The 20,403-nt window shown below is 42.4% G+C and overlaps 1 protein-coding gene across 3 annotated transcripts in view; it reads right to left on the bottom strand.

Moving 5' to 3' along the window:
* The window catches only part of LOC140911646 (guanine nucleotide-binding protein subunit alpha-14), a 60,624-nt gene extending 40,548 nt beyond the window's left edge, over positions 1-20,076 (bottom strand). Inside the window, exon 1 of one of the 3 annotated variants that reach the window (XM_073345100.1) lies at positions 19,390-20,076. In XM_073345100.1, the coding sequence (XP_073201201.1) occupies positions 19,390-19,510 (121 nt within the window). In that variant the 5' untranslated portion in view covers positions 19,511-20,076. Of the gene's footprint in view, positions 1-18,898; positions 19,335-19,389 lie in introns of those variants that run through there. The other 2 variants (XM_073345101.1, XM_073345102.1) reach the window with 2 other exon arrangements.
* Positions 20,077-20,403: the final 327 nt, after the last annotated feature.

The following is a 20,403-nucleotide window of genomic DNA, read 5'->3' as shown; positions in this document are numbered from 1 at the left end:
CATGGCTGTCATCTCACCTATAAACATACTGTGATATTATCTGTAATTATATCTTGCATTTTAGCAAAACTATTCTACAAACTAAGAACTTAACATGGGGAATATGATGCACTCTTTGTTATATTGTCACACTTCAAGCAATACATTAAAAACAAAAATAGACAGCTGCTTAAAAAATTAACAGAGCACCCAAGAACATATATTAAAAGATACCTTGTCCCAAAAAGCATGGTAAGTAATAATATACGCCAATGCCAACATCGGCTACTAAATATCACTATACAGAATGTTAGAGAGACAAGGGGGGTGAGATAATATCTTTTATTGCACCAGCTTCTGTTGGTCAGAGATACAGGCTTTTGAGCTTACACAGAGCTCTTCTTCTGATCTGGGAAACATACTTCAAGTGTCACAGGTAAATATAAGGTGGAACAGATCATTTAGCATAAGTAGTGAACACATATTTCAAGGGACCATTTAAGGTGAAGTGGCCTATTAACACCCCTCCAGTCATAGGGGGCAAAGGGGAGGGGCAAAAATACAGTTGGGGAGATTATACATTGTTATAATAAGCCATAAAGCCAGTGTCTCTATTCAGCCCATGATTTTTTAGAATCCTAGCAAAGTTATGAATTTAAGCTCTGAGGCTTGTCTTGTGAAAGCACTGTGCAAGTTTCTTTTGAGGATGAGGACTGATCAGTCAGATATAGTGATCACTTTGTGAAAAGTGTTCAGGGTGTATTTGTGTTTTATCGGTTTTCCTGTGTGAGTTCATTCGAGAGCATAGTTTTACCCACATAGTTGCTATTGGGGCATTTAGTGCACTGGATGAGTTACACCACACAGATCTTGAAAAGTGTACTGTAGTGTAGCGGGATGTTGATCATTGTAGCAGTGGAGATATGTCTGCAGGTTTTGCATCTGTTGTTCTGACAGGGTCTCATGCCATTTTCAGTTGGTGTGTCCTGGTCTTGGGGTTGGGGAGCTTGCTTCTGATAAGCTAGAAGAGGTTGGGGGGTTGTTTGAAGGAAGAGTCGTCTCCGGAGTCTTGGTTGTAGTTGTTTGACGATAGCCCGTATGGGTTCTGGTGTGTGGTGACACGTGACAACTAGGGGTGTGCGTCAGAGGGAGGTTTTATTTCTGTATTGTCGTAGGTTCTTTGAGGGTATTTGGGTGGCCTATTCCATAATGCAATTTAGCTGTGCACTCTGAATAAATTTCCCCAGACCTGAAGAAGAGCTCTAGCTAAGCTCAAAAGCCGGTCTCCCACACCAACAAAAGCTGGCCCAATAAAAGATATAACTTCACCCACATTGTCTCTCTAATATCCTGGGAGTGTCACGGCTACACCAACACTGCACACTATACAGTGGAGAAATGTAGGTGAGGAGAGGAGTCAATGGGACCTAGATTTTCCATGTAGTTTTTTCCACATGTTAAACAGAGAAATCAAGACCGCAAACTGCAAGCTGATAGATCAATTATGTGACTGCTGAAGATATGACAGTACTTAAGTAAGAATATATTGCTTCTTGTTTACTATTCTTTCATCAAATTTCCTATAATCATTATTATTACAGTATACCATATTTTGATTTATACTAGACATAATTTTTCAGTGTTGTGAGTGGCAGTTTACCTGTCTCACTCTCATTAACATTATCACCTAAAAAAAATCATTTTGTACACAACCTAAAAATGTGTTTCAATTGAAAAGCTCAATCCTTTTAATTACTCGCTGTATAAAAGCACAGATATTACAGATTCAGCTTTCTTCATTCCTCCTAAAAAATAAATAGACTGGAAATAGGTATAGTTGATATCTCATCTTAAATATAAGGCATTGGTAACAATTTTATATTTTTTCTTTCTAAAGTCAAAGATTTTCCTATTTAAATATTATTGACAGCAAACCTCAGACCTATTTTGCAAAAAGTATTCATGAGAGTCTCACCTTACAATCCTAAGTGTTGCTAAGCAAACTAAATTTAAATGAGTTAAATAAATTTAAATGAAGTAATATACAAATATATTAAAACAAAACTAAAGCTGAAAGTAAAATAGCCAACTGAAGCTACAGCATAGCAAACAATTTACTATGTATCCTGAATGCAAAAAAAAATCCACATCCTTTGTAAAACAGATTCAAAATTACTATCAATCTATTTTTTGATTTGTGCAAATGAAGCTGATCCCTTCGCGTGAGTATCCATGTTATAGAGATAAAATAATTAAACAGGATATTTACTATGTTAGGAAATGGCAAATTGAATGTCAAGTGTTACTCTTTGTTTTTTTGTTTAGAAAGTATATTTAAGTGCAACACTGAGGCAACAAGTAATTTGTATAATCAAATAAGAAATTGTTTAACCTGTTTTCCTTAGTGAGAAATCATTCCTGGAATTGATTTCTAATTAAATAAACCTTCTTGGAGAACAAAAGAGAAAATAAAGTACAAAATATTATCTTTGATGATTATCTTTAAATTACAGCCAAATGGGCTCCCATACAATATTTCAGTTTTAATGTGCTATCTTTTTAAATGGACATGCTGTTTGATAGACATTTGTTTGTTCACATTCATCATCTGCACTCCTCTGGTTTTAAGTACAAGATTAATATTTTCTTATGAGGCTCCCTTATTCAAAGGGAAACCAAGTATTGATCTGTCATGGATCAGATCCTGGATCACTTATTTGACTTTGAAATTGCGTGAACTAGTTAGTAATTCTTTTTTCTGCATATTTGATGAAGGAAAAAGCACACTCAGTGAGACAGGGCAGCCTCTCATTTATCTACTCCAAGTTCAGCAAATACTAACAGATATAAAAATTAGGTTTAATGACAACTAAGGATGCATGAGGCCCCCCAAATCTATCCAAATCCTTGAAAGCATGGAAACAATTTAAAGGAAGTCTCCAGCATTCCTTGCCACCTTCAACATCACCTAGAATACTGTTGAATTTCTTATGGACCATTGCAGAGTATCATCATCATCATCTCCATTTCCAACACATACCAAAAAGAAATATATAACAGACTGAATTGGATGAAGTTAGGTATGTTTAAAAAAAAAAAAACACAAAACAAAAAACCACCTTACTCTGTTATGCTCATACTCTCTTATTTCCACAAACTTGACTGTCACATAGTCCATTCATTTGGAAAGTTATTCTGATTTAACACCATTAAGGTGTTGTGTGTGAAAGAGTTGGATTAAGTTGGGACACGTGTTATTGCTTTTTGGAGCAATTTTGCTGGCGATCAAAATGAGACCGCTGCCATTGTACAGCTTGCACAGCAAGGGTTCGTTACTCAGTGAAAGCGAAACTTAGGCAATCCTTACACCAAGAGCTTAACACCATTTTTTGAAAGCAGGCCCAGAGGATGCCTGTTGCTTCAAAATTCAGGTCTCCAGTGCGGCAGCCCTCATATTTAAATCAGATTTTAACGTTGCTCAGTACCCAGCAGCACCCACTGTAAAAGCAAAGATATGCAATGCAACATTCTTAAGAACAATGGGAGTTGCTGCATGCAGAGTGAGTACTTTTAAAAATCTGGCCCTTAAATTTTAGTTTGGCATTAGCAAGAAATATATTCTCAATTTAATTATTCTACTGTTAATATTATTAGATCCACAGGACAGTACATACCAAGAAACAAGAACATTTAGTTAAGCATTAGCGTGAAGACAAGCAAAAGAGAATAAACTTTAAAGTTTGACAATAAGATTCATATTTTTATATACCCAATTATTATAATCCCCCATTTCTCAGGTTCTCTGCCTTTCAAAGTAATAAGATGCCAATTAAGCTATGGAACACTCACAACTAGTGAACACATTGTCAAGCAAAGCCATATTAGCATATTCTGCAACTTCAAATTTTATACTGACACATGAAGCTGGTATGGAACTTGCATTTCTTGGTAAGAGGGTGGGATAAGGTAGAGACAAATTTCTTACATACCATCTTTTGATTACAACAGCCGTACAAAATAATCTCCCTCACACTGTTAAACGAGTGGGCACATAAAAGATACCGTGGAAATACAGTGGGGCACAAAGAGCTGCCAGCAGGAACAACAACAAAAGTACAATATTATCTTAAAGGAAAATTGAAGTGATATGATTTAAATCGCTTGTTGTTAGAGGTGTTTACTAATAATCCAATCCTGAGAGGTGCCAAATGTCTTCAACAAGTCATGCTCTCTTTCTCCCTACTTCATTCCCTCCCCTACCTCCCACCCCAAAAATTATTTGGGTCTTCCACATTCAAGGACAGTTTCAAATAGCTCAAGAATTAAAATTTCCTCCCTGCCCTCCTATATCACTTTTAGTTATATCCTACAATCTTTGGCAAATGTCATCATTGCTTAACTTTTCAGACTGATTCTTCCATGTTTTGATTGGAGTGGTATCTCCCAGAAACCTGCCAGTTTAACCCTAATAAGGCAACAAATGACACTGGATATGCTAGATGTGGGGAATAACCTTGAATTTTCAACCACAGGCCAGTGAGAACAAAGAAAGGTTATTGGTGCAGTGCATTGTGATTTAACACCATGCAGCTGAACTGCCATACATCACACTGGAAATTATCAGAACTTTGTTTATTCCTTATATTATCTTTAAAATACTTTAAACAGTATGTCTTAAAAATCTCAAGACCAAGATTTAAGATATGCTATTTATAGAGTTGCTCTTTTAGAAAACAAATTGCATATAAGTCAGAATCAATTGATGGATTCTCCAAAATCTGAAGTCTTTAAATTGAGATTGCACATCTTATGTTCTAGTTTAATGAGAAGTTACGGGGTTGATGAAGGTATTACTGGGTGAAAAATCTATGACCTGAGTTATGCAGAAAGGCAGAAGAGACTGTCATAATTGTCCCTCCTGGGCTTTAAATCTATGAATTAATGAAAATTCTTAATATGATCCAGGAATCATTCCACAGACAGCCATGAAAAAAATCAGTCCCTCAGTGTTAAATGTAGCTAGTTTTACACTTTCCAAAAGAACAAACAAACAATCTCCTGTCTAGTTCAACAATAACCCACATGAAGGTGTGCATTAGTAGACTATAATTCAATTCTTGGATAGTTGCAATCACTTGTGCTCATTCCTCACAATGCACCTTAAGCATGTAGTAGCCAGGAAAAACATTAACAGCTTACTAATGCACAGTTCTGGGGTAGTTTACTGTTTTTAGAATTGGTTTGTAACAACATAAGTGAATTCATGTAGGGCTAAAAGATTATCTTGTGGTTAAAAAAATAGGACTAGGAGTCAAGAAACCTAGGATTAATTTCCAGAATGGATGAGAATTCAAAATGGGTGTGCAAGTTAGAGTTCTACAGGGGATGGGTTGTTGACATTCTAAGAAATAGCACACTGCAGCCCCTAAACAGTGGAAAGAGACAGCATTCACCCATCCCACCAGGATCTTCTCTAGAGAACTCAGCATCAAGGATCCCTCCATTCATAGTTTCTTTTTTTTTTAAAAAATGAAAAGATTATTATTCCTTGTATTTTGGTGCCCTACAGAGCTGCCTACCTAAATTATGTCCAAATTGAGATTAGTGCATATTGAGGCCTTTTAGAATTACATTTTGCACAGCTAGGGAAGAAAAAGAACAATGCCACTGGCCAGAAAAGTAGCTGTATTTGTTAGCATTCTTACAATTTGCTCCTAAAAAAAATTTACAGAAGAAATGCAGTCAATATATTGATAACATCACACTTTAAGCTTTGCATTTTTTTGTTTTGTTTTGTTAAGTGAGGAGCCATTGCTCATTCATGGGACGGGGGAGTACGATCCACAGAATATCACCAAGCTAAGCTACAAGAAAGGGAGCAAACTCTCTCTCTCAAAAAAAAAAAAGGTATCTATCCCAAATACATTAAGAAATAAAGAGAGAAAAAGAGAGAAGATATTACTTGAAGAAAGCAAGCGAGTGATCCTACAAGTAACAGTCAGGTTCTCTCCAGAGACATATCTCTAGGATGTTGTGGAAAGGCCAAAGCATTTTGTTTCCTTCCTGGTTTTGGAGTTGGTACTTTGGGCTCCACCCCATAAGCACTTATGTATATGAATAACTGCACATAACTCAGTAGCCTTAATGTCTTCAAAATGACTACTCACTTGTACAGGATTACTCACGTACTTTAAGATTTTGCAGAATCTGCCTGCAGTTTGTAGCTAATATTCTTGATGGTAGTAAAACAGGCTATTTACCTCCAGGCTGGCTATTGCCAAACAGGCACAAATTATTCCTTTCAATTTTATCCATTTATCACCCTTTGGGGGGCGGGTATTTTTAAAACTGTCCTTTCATCATCTTTAACATGTACAAAAAGTTACCTACTGTTACAGCCAATTTAAAATTGTTGGATACATGCCCAACAGTAATAGTACGAAGAAATAAAACTCCAGTCCTAAAGCAACAACATTTACAACCCCACTTTCCCATAACTTCTGGTTCTGTAGTATGTCTGCTTGGGAAACACTATCAAATGTAGGAACACAATAAAATAAAGTCTGTTAAGATAAAAACAGTTTTGGGCACCTCCATGTGTGTACCTTTATTCCCTTGTTTGCATGTTGTAATTCTCCTATTCATTCAGTCCTATTTCCTCTTTTTTTTTTTCTTCCCCTCCCCTCTTCACTTAAAGACAAAAAGAAAGAATATTATTCCTTTTTTACTTTACGGTACCATCTTCTTCATCTTTTACCCCCGTTTTCAACATCTCTGACCTTCCTGTTTCTCTCATTCCGATCTCTCCCCTTACTGTTTTTTTTTATCTGTTTCTAATGTCCCGTCCCTCTCCTCCTTATCCACATAGGACATGAACCTGCAATCTGATCCATATGGGTGGACTCCTGAAGAGCCTCACTGACTTCTATGGGCGTCTGTTCCTCTGTATGAGGAATATTCCCACAAGGAGCAAATTGCCGGATTAAGGCCATAGTCGACTCCAGGGAGATCAGTCTCCATGCTTGTACACACCTTGGCCTCTCTGCTGAGATCATTAAAGGTACAAATTAGTGCCAGTTGGAGTGATGGACTGTTTTGCAATATAGACACTTATCCCTGAGAAATTGGATTGGGACTGCCAAACTATTGAAGAAAAGTTTTAGTCATTATTCAAGTATCTACTGATCACCAGTCGGTTAATGGCTGTGTATTGCATTAGCAATCCTCTAAACCAGCAATTATCCCTCAATAATTATTATTAATATGTATTACCTCTGTGTGTGTGTGTATTTGTATTTCAAGTGTATAAAAGGTTGTTACAAAGAGGAGGGAGAAGAATTATTCTTCTTAGCCTCTGAGGATAGGACAAGAAGCAATGGGCTTAAATTGCAGCAAAGGAGGTTTAGGTTGGACATCAGGAAAAACCTTCCTGTCAGGGTGGTTAAGCACTGGAATGAATTGCCTAGGGAGGTGGTGGAATCTCCACCATTGAAGAAATTTAAGAGCAGGTTAGACAAACACCTGTCAGGGCTGGTCTAGATCAGGGGTGGGCAAACATTTTGGTCTTAGGGCCACATCTGGGAAGAGAAATTGTATGGTGGGCCATGCATGCTCACAAAATTTGGATTTGGGTGCGAGTGGCGGTGAGGCTCTGGTTGTGGGTATCGGCTCCAGGGTGGGGTCAGAAATAAGGAGTTTGGGGTATGGGAGGGGGTTCCAGGCTGGGGCAGGGGACTGGCATGCCGGGGGTGGGAGGGGAAGGGCTCTGGGGATGAGGTGTTTGGGGTGTAGGTGGGTGCTCTGGGATGGAATTGAGGGGTTTGGAGGGCAGGAGGGGGTCCAGACTGGGGTAGGGGATTGGGGTGCGGGAAGGCATTCAGGCTCCGGCTGGGGGTGCAGGCTCTGGGGTGGGGCTGGTGAGGGTTTGTGGTGCAGGAGGGTGCTCCAGGCTGGGATCAAGGGGTTGGAGGGCAGGAGGGGGATCAGGGCTGGGGCACGGGGGGTTGCAGTGCAGGGAGAGTCTCAGAGGTGCAGGCTCAGGGCGGCGCTTACCTCAAGCGGCTCTCGGAAGCAGCAGAATGTCCCTCAAAGGCACAGCCAGGTGGCTCTGCATGCTGCCCCATCCGCACGCAATGCCCTTGCAGTTCCCACTGGAGCGCCAGAGGGGACCATTGGAGTGGGGCCATTGGAGCACGGATAAACCGGAGGGGGGCCATGCCACTGCTTCCAGGAGCAGCCCCCAACTCTGCTCCCCAGCTGGAGCACTGGAGGGGGGCCAGGCCCCAGACCCCGCTCCTCAGTGGGAGCTCAAGGGCTGGCTTAAAACAGCTGGAAGGCCAGATCTGGCCTGCAGTTTGCCCACCCCTGGTCTAGATAATACTTAGTCCTGCCATGGGTGCAGGGGACTAGACTAGATGACCTCTCAAGGTCCCTTCCAGTCCTATGATTCTATATAAAATCTTTTAATGTTCCCACAAACGTTGATTAAGCACTCAAATATTGTGTATATAAAATACTTATATGGCTCTATCGTTGTAGCATCTTAGCATCTCACAGTCTTCAATGTGTTTATCCTCACAACAGCACTGTAAGGCAAGAAAGTACGATTACTGAAGCACAGGGTAACTAAGGCCTGGATTTGCAAAGGGCTCAGTGTTGCAATGCCTAACTTTTAAGCATCTAGAAAATAACTGGACCAACAATGAGATCCACAAAGCCTGAGTTAAATTCCTTGGCTCCCTATACAATGAATAGGGAGAGATAGGCACTTAAGAATAGGATCCTGAAAAGCCGACATGCAAGGCGGGGAGTCACCTAAACAGGGCAATGGGAGATGCCAACTAGAGGGCATGCCCTAAGCCCTAGCCCTCTCACAGAGTTTGATACCTAAGGCTGGGCTGCAGGGAGGTGCTTATCTCTGCTTGCAATCCACAGCTAAGAACCCCTCTCGGGGTCAGGTGATTTAGGCTCCTAAGTTGTTTCTTCCAAAAATGAGTGGGGTGTCTGCTTAACTCCATGTCCAAGGGCCAGGTGGAGGGATTGAAAGTGCCCTTGGAATTTGGGATATTCTGATGTGGGTCTCGCACAATCTCTCTTAGTGGAGTTGTTCCACTTTAATTAAATAACTGATTAAGTAAATAACAATTGGGCAAGAGAAAGACTCATTCTACAGTTCAGTGGTCACCTGAGAGGTGGGGTACCCCTGTTCAAATCTTATCGTCTCATCAGGGGGATATTGAACAGGGGTCTCCCACATCTCAGGTGAATGCCCTAACTACTGTGCTAAAAATCATAAGGGAGGGTCTCTCACGCCCTATCCACTGGCCATTTTTGTGGAGTTAGGCATGCTCTTAGAATACCCACTAATTTGGCCCCACAGACAAAACAGGCAAGGAAACACCCGTCATCCCCCAGTTTGTGGATCATACTAGTTAGGTGGGAGGCAGAAGTGCACACAACTAGAATAAGGCAGCCGTGCACATGTTAGGAGGTGGAAATATAGGCGATAGGAGATTTTTACAATGGAAATTTAGTCACCAGCTAAGTGTGGGTTTGTAGAATGCAGTGGTGGTCCCTGTATGGAGCTGGACCTTAGTGACGTGCCCAACGTCACAATGAAAGGCTGTCACCGAGCCTGGAATGGAACCCAGGTCTCCCCCAAAAAAACTAGGCTACTACTCTAATCAATGGACCACCATCCTCCATAGGGTAGCTATACTATTTTCATGACTGGTGTAGGGTGACTCTTTCACTGTGCCTATTGATTTACTGATTTTATAAATCAAGATACAGACATTTCATTTGGGTTATCTGACAGATCTGATGACAGAGTAGTAAAAATTATACACAATAAAAACCCCAAGACAGGATAACAGTTTCTGATAAACACAACTCCTAGTCACAGCTGCTGTGGAAATATGAACAAACTGTCCGCACTACCTTATTTGTTTTAAATGTTGGATGTTCCTACTGTAAGTCATACAAATCAATAAAGGAGAGGAACTCTACTTTTTCTGTGGGGATTGCTGCAGTATTCATTTACACACTCTTCTTTGATATTTGTAGTACTGAGTAACTGAACCCACCTCGGTAAGTGCAAATTGGCAAAGATACAACTTGGACAACTGAAGCTGCTGAGTCCAGATTCCTAGAGCAACGGAGGGTTAGGACTGCAACTTTATAAGGGACGTGTTGTGTCACCCTTTTTCCAATATGGCTTGCGGCCTTGGGGTCGGGTTGGACCCACTGCTGCTTCAAGATATACTGACAGTAGCTTTAACTCATATTGGATTTTCGATCATTACTTTTGTTATGTATTGTGGATCAGGGTCCTAGTGTGCTACATATTATACAAACACACAGTAAGACACAGCACCTGCTATCTGTGGATCACCAGGAAGCTCACCAGAGCTATTCATGCCTTTGTCTCCTCCCGGATTATTATAATGCAATTTACTTGAGATGGCCCTTGGTAAGCCTATAGAAAAGTCAGTTCCCTGTATGCTAAGGGAGGAGGGTCAACATTACCACATTAAACCTGTACTCACATCCCCTATTGGCTACTACTTGGTTCTTGGTCATTTCAAGGCATTTTCATAAGGAATACTATTTTCTCCATGAGACCAGAAGCCTTATGTTGATATTCTTCTCATAGTGGTAGTCAAAACAAGAAAAAGGTGTGTTGTTATCTATATACTTTGTCCTCTTCTAGATTAACAGGAAAACATAACAGAATCATATTTTCAAGAGTGGTCAGCATCGATAATGGGGACCAGATTTTGAACAGAGCTCAGCACCCAGCAGCTTCTGCTGAGAACAATTTGATCTATTTCATATATTCAAACTTGTGTTGTTTGTTTACATTCAACCTATAAAGGACAAATATAAAAAAAAAAAAAACCACACACAAGTCTGTAGGGATAAAATTAGAAACGCCAAGGCACAAAACGAGATTAAACTAGCTAGAGACATAAAGGATAACAAGAAAAGATTCTCGGAATACATTAGAAGCAAGAGGAAGACCAAGGACAGGGTTGGCTCATTAGTCAATGAGGGGGGAAAAATAATACCTGAAAATGTGGAAATGGCAGAAGAGCTAAGTGACTTCTTCATTTCGGTTTTCACCAAAAAGGTTAGTAGCAATTGGATGTCTAACATAGTAAATGCCAGTGAAAATGAGGTAGGATCGTAGGCTAAAATTGAGAAACAAGAAGTTAAAAATTACTTAGATAAATTAGATGTCTTCAAGTTACCAGGGCCTGATGAAATACATCCTAGAATACTCAAGGAGCTGAATGAGGAGATATCTGAGCCATTAGCGATTATCTTCAAAAAGTCATGGAAGATGGGAGAGATTCCAGAGAACTGGAAAAAGCTAAATATAGTGTCCATCCATAAAAAGTGAAATAAAGGATAACCAGGAAATTATAGACCAGTCAGCTTAATTTCAGTACCCGGAGAGATAATGGAGCAAATAATTAAGCCATCAATTTGCTAACCCTAGAAGATAATAAGGTGGTAAGTAAAGGTCAGCATGGATTAGTCAATAACACATCATGTCAAACCAACCTAATAGCTTTCTTTCATAGGGTAACAAGCCTTATGGATGGGGCGGGAAAGCAATAGATGTGGTATATCTTAACTTTAATAAGGCTTATGATACTGTCTCTCATGACTTCTCATAAACTAACTAGGGAAATAGAACCTAGATGGAGCTACAAAAAGGTGGGTGCATAACTGGTTGGAAAACTGTTCCCAGAGAGTAGTTATCAGTGGTTCACAGCCAAGCTGGAAGGGCATACTGAGTAGGGTCCTGCAGGGATCAGTTCTGGGTCTGGTTCTGTTCAATATCTTAATCAATGATTTAGATAATGGCATAGAGATCACACTTACAAAGTTTGCGGACGATACCAAGCTGGGAGGGGTGGCGAGTGCCTTGGAGAATAGGATTAACATTCAAAATGATCTGGAGAAACTGAAGAAATGGTCTGAAGTAAATAGGATGAAATTCAATAAGGACAAATGCAAAGTACTCCACTTAGGAAGGAACAATCAGTTGCACATATACAAAATGGGAAATGACTGCCGAGGAAGGAGTACTGCAGAAAGGGATCTGGGTCATAGTGGATCACAACTAAGTATGAGTCAACAGTGTAACACTGCTGCAAAAAAAGTAAACATCATTCTGGGATGTATTAGCAAGAGTGTTGTAAATGAGACACGAGAAGTAATTCTTCCGCTCTACTCCACGATGATTAGGCCTCAACTGAATTATTGTGTCCAGTTCTGGGCACCACATTTCAGGAAAGATGTGGACAAATTGGAGAAAGTCCAGAGAAGAGCAACAAAAATGATTAAAGGTCTAGAAAACATGACCTATGACGGAAGATTGAAAAAAAAAATGGGTTTGTTTAGTCTGGAGAAGAGAACACTAAGTGAGGACATAACAGTTTTCCGGTACATAAAAGGTTGTGTGACAAAGTTCCTCCTCTGCCTTGGTGGGTCCTGCTCTTCTTGGCGGATTTTGCTTGCCTCAGAGATTTACAGCACCCCTCAGTTTGGCCACTTTTGCTAGTGGCTCAAACCTGCCATTCACTCAGCTAGCCTCATCACTGGCCAGCATGGGAAACAGGAAGAAGAACAATCCCCACAGTTTCTGCTGATCCACCATGTGGGTTGGGGAACAGACCAGAAACCTTCCCCTCTGGTGAAACCCACAGTCCAGGTCAACTCCTCCTGCGTCTGATCAGGAGTTGGGAGGTTTGGGGGGACCCCAGGCCCGCCCTCTACTCTGGGTTCCAGCCCAGGGCCCTGTGGACTGCAGCTGTCTAGAGTGCCTCCTAGAACAGCTGTGTGACAGCTACAAATCCCTGGGCTACTGCCCCATGGCCTCCTCCCAACACCTTCTTTATCCTCACCATAGGACCTTCCTCCTGGTGTCTGAAAATGCTTGTACTCCTCAGTCCTCCAACAGTCTGCGTTCTCACTCTCAGCTCCTAGTGCCTCTTGCTCCCAGCTCCTCACATGCACACCACAAACTGAAGTGAGCTCCTTTTTAAACTCAAATGCCCTGATTAGCCAGCCTGCCCTAATTGATTCTGGCAGCTTCTTAATAGGCTCCAAGTGTCCTAATTAGCCTGCCTGCCTCAATTTGTTTCAGCAAGTTTCTTCTTGTTCTGGAACTGCCCCTATTACCTTACCCAAGGAAAATGGACCTGCTTAATCTGGGACTAATATATCCACCTTCTAACACTCTCCTGTAGCCATCCGGCCTGACCCTGTCACAGTTGTTACAAGGAGGAAGGAGAAAAATTGTTCTCTTTAACCTCTGAGGAGAGGATAGGGTGACCAGATATTCCGATTTTATAGGGACAGTCCCAATATTTTGGGCTTTTTCTTATATAGGCTCCTATTACCCTCCCACCCCCGTCCTGATTTTTCACACTTGCTATATGGTCAGCCTAGGATAGGACAAGAAGCAATGGGCTCAAATGGCAGCAAAGGAGGTTTAGGTTGGACATTAAGCACTGGAATAAATTGCACAGGGAGGTTGTGGAATCTCCATCATTGGAGATTTTTAAGGGCATCTTAAAAAAAAAAAAAAACCACCTATCAGGGATGGTCTAGATAATACTTAGTCCTGCTGTGAGTGTAGGGGACTGGACTAGATGACCTCTCGAGGTCCCTTCCAGTCATATGATCCTATGATTTTGAAAATCTGGCCACTTAGGTGCCTAAATGGGAGCTATTGATGTTGAGCTCTGTTAAAAATCTGATCCTTAGCTAATATAACAAGAGAAACAGGGTAGAATGATTTTTTTGTTCTTTTTAAACTTTTACAGTGCAGTAAATTCTTAAGCAAGAAGCTCCAATATTTTAGAATTTATGGTTGCTTTAACCTGAAAATAAACTATCCCTTCTTATTTCACAAATTTGAAATAGGACCATGACAAAACAGATCATGCGCACACAGATATTCTACATGGTTAACAACACAGGCCATGATTTAAAGTCATATGGTTATCAATACATATACCTCCCCTATACAAATCCAATCGCTTCCAGGGGTCAGCCTCCACCCCAAACCCCATTTCACCGCCAGCATTTATAATGGTGTTAAATATTTAAGAACTGTTTTTCATTTATAGGACTCAGAGACTTGCTGCGTGAAAGGGGTCACTAGTACAAAAGTTTGAGAACCACTGCCTTAAATTATATGCAAGACAGACTCAGCTGTGATTGTAGCTTTTCGTAACAAAAAGTATGTATGTTTTTATACTGAACTCTGTGGGACAAATCACATGTTTAAAGTTAAGCATGCATGTAAGTTTGCAGTGTCAGGGCCTGTGATGCTGGCAGACCAGGTGCCAGCTCATGCCAAGGTCCCCGTGACTCAACTGAACACTTGACAAATACATAGCTGGAATCAGTCTGACTCTCTTGTGTTAGTAAGGTTAAAATAGGTATTAGAATTACAAGAATGTGTTCAGTGTTTAGACTTTATTGAATGCTTGTGGGTTGTTGCATACATTAATCTCACTTATAGCATCTGTATCCCATACTGTAAGATAATATTTAAGCATTTGCATTGCAAGCCTCTGTTATATTATAAATCACGAGACAGGAGACAGATATTAACTAATGTAAAATACTGGTCTCCAAGATAAGGTGTTATGTCCTGCCCAACAAGGAAGGCACATGGACACCAGACAGACTATTGTGGAACATTGAAAAGGACAAAATACTTTGTTGTTCTGCTTCCCTCTTCCCACCCCCCCACCAAAGAAGATGAATCATGGAAGTGGATTCCTCCCATCAGCTGAGTTTGCAGCTCAGAACACATGGGGGGGAAGGGAATGAAAACCCCTAACAAGAAAGAACTGTAACTGCTTGGACTCTGGGGGGCAAGGTTTTCTAGGCATAAGCAAGACAACCCCAGTGGTTAGCCTGGGTTAGCCCTAAAGGATATATAGAGCTTGCTTATTATAGATGCTACTATTGCTTTTTGAAACTTAGGATTGTAACTCATTTGTGTATGTAGGTTTACCTGCTTTAACCTTGTAAATAACTCATTTCCTTTTTAATACATCTGTATATAGTTTATTAGAGGATGGCTACAGCATTATTTTTGGTGTGCGATCTAAGGTGCAATTGACCTGGGGTAAATCACTGGTCCTTAGGGACTGCGAGTAACTTGAATATTGCTGTGATTCTTGATGTAAGGGACCATCTGCCATAAATGTAGGCTTACCTGAGTTGCGAGACAGAATTTGGAGTACCCAAAGGGACTGACTGTGATTCCGCATTAAGGCTGTTATCGTGCACAAGGAGTTTACACTTGCTACTTGGTTGGTGAAATTTAGGTATAGAATTCACAACTAATTTGGGGATTGTGCTCTGCATCTCAGGTTGGTACTCATGCTGCTGAGCCACTGCAGGACATCTTGACTAGGCCTACATAGTAAAAATATGTATACAGTGCTTATGTTCTTCTGAAAATAGAGACATATCTTGACTATTACAGTCAACTAAAAATTGCATCTTTTGTATTTGTCTGAAAATGTTTACCCTATTGTTACATGTAAGTCTAAGATTACAATAACCAAGGCTACAATAACATTTCCATTTTTTCAGTTTTACATTACATGGGATTTTCAAAAGCACTTGATGTTAGTCTACTCAAAACCTCCTCTATTCCCATTGAAGTCAAGCCAATGGTGAGCACTTTTAAAAATCACACCCTTTGTATTTTGACACTATTTTCCCTGTATACTCCATTTTGTTTTTGTAAAGGGTCTTTCACAGGAACAGATGAGAAAAGTGGAAAAATTTTATCTTAAAACAGCGGGGTAACTTGGGGACAGGTGTAATTGTCCAAAACCGAATTCATTTTTAAAAATTAAATTTCTAGTTGACAAAGTCAACTAAATTGAAAACCTGAACAGTTTAATAGATTTGTGGATTTTAAGGCCAGAAAGCACCATTATGATAAATTAGTCCAACTTCCTGCATAACTCAGGCCCATAGAATTTCATTCAGTGACTCCTGCTTCAAGCCTGTAGCATCAGGCTGAGCTAAAGCATATATTTTAGAGAAATATTTAAAAAGTCTTGATCTGAACACTAAGCGATGAAACACCAGGTTTCTAAATAAGTTGTTACAATGACAAAATTACCTGCCATTAAAATTTGCATCTTATTTACAGTCTGAATTTCTCTAGCTTCAACCTCCATCCATTGGATCTTGTTACGCCTTTGTCTTCTAGACTGAAGAGATTCTACCATCAGATATATTCCATAAGATACCAGGAAACTGCAACTACTATGTCTGGTGTTCTCTAAAAATTAAGTTTGGCCCTAACGTAGTCAATATATTTCATTTTCTTTTACATTTAAACAACTAACCAAATATGCCTGTGCAGCATTTCCAGTTGAAACATGGCAATATCATGAAAGTGGATAAAAACATGAAACTGGACTAGCCTAGGAACAACAGTGAAGCTTGTCAATTTGCCTTAGCTAAGAAAATATAAACAAACAACACAAAGTAAATTCGATGTTTAGACTATTCCATAATCATCTGTATCGGAGATGTTGTTTGGAACATAGATATGGACTTTTATTAAAATCTGTGTTTTTTAATCTCTCTCTCTCTCTCTCACACACACACACTATGGAGGATATTTTTTCTCCTTTCCTTGTCTGAGTACCTATAATACAGACACATAAACTAAACTTTTGGCTGCCCCAAGCAATAAATTTTTACATGAGAGATCAAGGATATCTTTGTGTAAAGAAAGGACAGGTAACATCTCCCCAGGAGGAAGCAGAGGTAGTGGAAAACCTGCCAAGCCTCACTCACTGAAAAGGCAGACTCACGCATTTTTTATAAATTTTATATCAGATGAAAGAGTTTGCTCTGTTTAAATTTCCCTCATTTAGTGGCAGTGGAGGCAGAGGCAGTAGCAACAGAGGTCAGATTCTGGAAGAAGTACTAACTTTACTCTGTCCTATCTCATTGCACTAAACTCAGACTGTGTCTATGGTGAGCTTTATTTTTCATAGATCCATAGAGCTGAACACCAGAAGAGATATTTAGATCAGTCAGACCTCCTATATACCACAGGCCATTACATTTCACCCACTTACCCCTGCATTCAATCGAATAAACTTGTTTTGCTAAAGCCTATTGTCCAGAAAGGCATCCAGTGTTTATCTGAAGTCTTCAAAAAATGGAGAATCCACCATTTCTCTTGGTAGTTTGTTTTAATGATTAATCACCCTTACTGTTCTTAAAAGCTTCCCACTGTTATACTACCAGCCGTGTGACCCCTGATACATTACCGCCAGGGCAGTGGGAGCTCGAATGAAGACAAAATGCCAGTGTTTCATTTGCCCCTGTTCAGAGCAAATCTAAACAAGTTGGTAAAAAGGCTTGCAGCTGTCAGCACCTTGTCTCTACTAGAAAGTCCCACCAACACTACCACCCAGTAGAGCTGCACCACTCCTAATGCAGCCATGACAAATTTTAAGAAAAAAGCTCAGTGTAGACACACCGAAATGGGCCCAGAATTGTGTCAGGGAGAACTCTTCACCCCCACACAGAGTCATGTGTCCTTGAAGGAAAACTGCAGAGAAGACCCAGCCAGAGACTCCAACCACTATGAGCAAAAGCTGACAAAAGCCAGGACCTCAAAACTTCCTACAGTTTTGACTGGACTTTGTGACTCCCTAATGACTGGCTGTTTGTGAGGGAGAGGGAAGGCAAGGCTGGAGAAATCTTTTCAGCTTCACTACACATCTCCCCTCTTACCCTCTTCTCCCCACCCTGTCCTCCTTCTTCTTCTTCCTTTTCCCTTTCTTTCTATTTAGCTGATCCTCCCCTAACTGTCCTCCCCCCAGAAAAACCCATAGAACTAACATGTTTGTCAGAGCATCACATTGTTCACTGTGCTTGTGTGTTCTACCTCTTCCCCACCCGCTGTCCATCTTGTCTGTTTAGATTGTAAGTTTTTTGGAGAAAGAAGACCATCTACTTCTCTGTGCAGTGCCCTGCACAACATAGCCCCATTCTTGTTTGGCCTTAGGCATGACTGTAGTAAACAGGATTTCAACAGTAAAGCTGCTCCAGGCATCTCTCCAGGGCAACGTTTACATACAGATTGGACTAGGCAACCACTCACTCCCTGCTCTTCACAGATAGTTTATTGACATGATAATATTCAAGTGTGTGCGAAGTGCAAGAATGACTGAAATCTCAAGTGTACGTGAGAAGCAATGGGTCATTTATCTGCCCAGGGTTGAGTTTCATACTGCGTTGCGGGATTCTATTTCCTGTAGACGCACATCTTAAAAAAGAGTTGGAGCGTAATCGTCCCAACACTACATTGTACAATAGTGTTACTGGGGTAGTCAAGGCCTTTCCTGATTTTTTTCCCAACTTCTGTTTTACAAAAGGGACACCCGTGGCCCTGTAGGCACAAGGAAACTCAGTCCTGTCATCCACCTCTGGAGAAGTGCCACAGGGGGGAAGCTATAGGTTAGGCTTAGCCTGCACTAGTATTTTTTCTCTACAACTCCACAGGCGTTGCTGTGACCAAGGCCATTTCTCCAGTGGCTGCACCAGTACAGAAAAAGTGCAAGCAGCTCCGGTCATTTTATCTAGAGCTCCTCCCAGTAGCAAACAGGGTGTTAACTAGAAAAGGAGGACTTGTGGCACCTTAGAGACTAACCAATTTATTTGAGCATAAGCTTTCGTGAGCTACAGCTCACTTCACCGGATGGTAACTGAAATACCAGTGCTTCTTCCACACCAGCACTCCCACCCAGTGTCCTTCCGACCACCAGCAGGGCTGTACTGGTGGGCAGGGACGGGTCTCAGTTTTGCTGCTGTAGATGCAGCCAGAAGCTGCCTTGCTTACCGTGCGTTCCACTGCCAGGTTACCAGACCAAAGGAAACCCTCAAAAACACCCAAAGGGAGAATGTCACTGGCAAAGAATGGCGCTGCTCCAGACAAAATGTGAGGAAGGGCTGACACACAGGCACAAACACCGAATCAAAAATAACTGGTCAAAGTTTGACATTTTGACTAAAAATGCCGCTGAAAAATAGAATTTCGGGAAACGCTGACAAGTTTTGTTATTAGCAGGAGCCAGCTCCCGCCTCCCCCTCAGCCCAGGGAGCTCCTCTCTCTCTCCCAACAAGAAGGGCTCTGGACGGGTACTATTAGGCAACCATGCGAGGGCATCAGCAGAGGAGGGAGATGACTAGAGAGCCGCGCACCAACTGGGCCCTCAGCTTCCCCATCCCGGCACGGTCCCGGAGGCCTGGTGCGGAGTCACCGAGCGAGGCTGTCGAGAGGAGAGGAGAGGAGAGGAGAGGAGGCAGCCACTCCCTCCCTCACTCACTCACCCAGCAGCAGCAGCTTGAGCTCCCGGCGCGCGTCCCGCTTATCCCGGCGCAGCTGCCGCTCAATCTCCGCGCTGATCCGCTGCGACTCCTTCTCCTCGGCGGATAAGCAACATCCGGCCATGGTCAGCGCGGCAGGGTGCGGGCGAGGAGCGCTCCCCTCCCGGCTCTGCGCGCCAGGGAAAACGACACCCGCCCGCACCTGGTCCTCTGCGAGCCACGGGCGGGCTTGAGCCTCTCGCCAGCCCCGGATCCCCGCGGCACCAGCCGCCGGCTGGCCGGCAAGGGCAGCGCGTCCGCAGGGCTCCGGAGCAGACGAGTCCCCACGCAGGGAGGCGGCAAAGCCAACGGGGATGCGAGCGCCGCGGCCGCGTCCCCACGGGGTGTCTCGCGGCCGCGCTGAGCCGCGCTCGGTGGGTTGGGCTCGCCTCTTCCCCCAGGCACTGGGCTCACGGGCAGGTGCTTTTATATCTCGTTGTCCCTCCTCTCGTGGGTTAATATTTGCAAATGCGTCTCGGAGTGTCACGAGAGACCGGCGGCAATGGGGGGGGGGGCGGAGGAGGAAGAAGAAGGAGGAGGAAATTCCCGCCCGCGGCCAGTTGGAGGCAGTGGGACAAATGAAACCTCCAGGCTGCGGCTCCTTGTCCGGAGAGGGAGCCAGGCGGAGAGGGAGGAGCAGCCGGGACTGCTCTCGGCTGTGCCTGCTGCCGCTGGAGACGTGGGGGAGGCGGGGCGTCTTGCGAGCTCAGTCCGACTGGCGGCGGGACTCCGGCAGGGCGCTGGAGCAAATGGCGCCTGGTGTTGAATAATAATAAATTAATCATTTTTAAAAGGCTGGAGTCAGGAGCGGGGGAGGGGAGGCAGTGCCTTAAACTCCTTCAGCCCCTCTGGAAACCCCTTTCCCGGGGGAGAAGTCTGTCCGTACGTAACGCGGCCCCGGCTGCTCATCTGCAGGCGAACAGCCCCGGGCGCCCAGTCTGCCTCCGTAATTGAAATATCCCTGCTCCGACAGGTGAG

Source organism: Lepidochelys kempii, chromosome 5 (genome assembly GCF_965140265.1).
Source record: "Lepidochelys kempii isolate rLepKem1 chromosome 5, rLepKem1.hap2, whole genome shotgun sequence".
NCBI lineage: Eukaryota > Metazoa > Chordata > Testudines > Cheloniidae > Lepidochelys > Lepidochelys kempii.
This window is presented reverse-complemented; position numbering and strand designations above follow the sequence as displayed.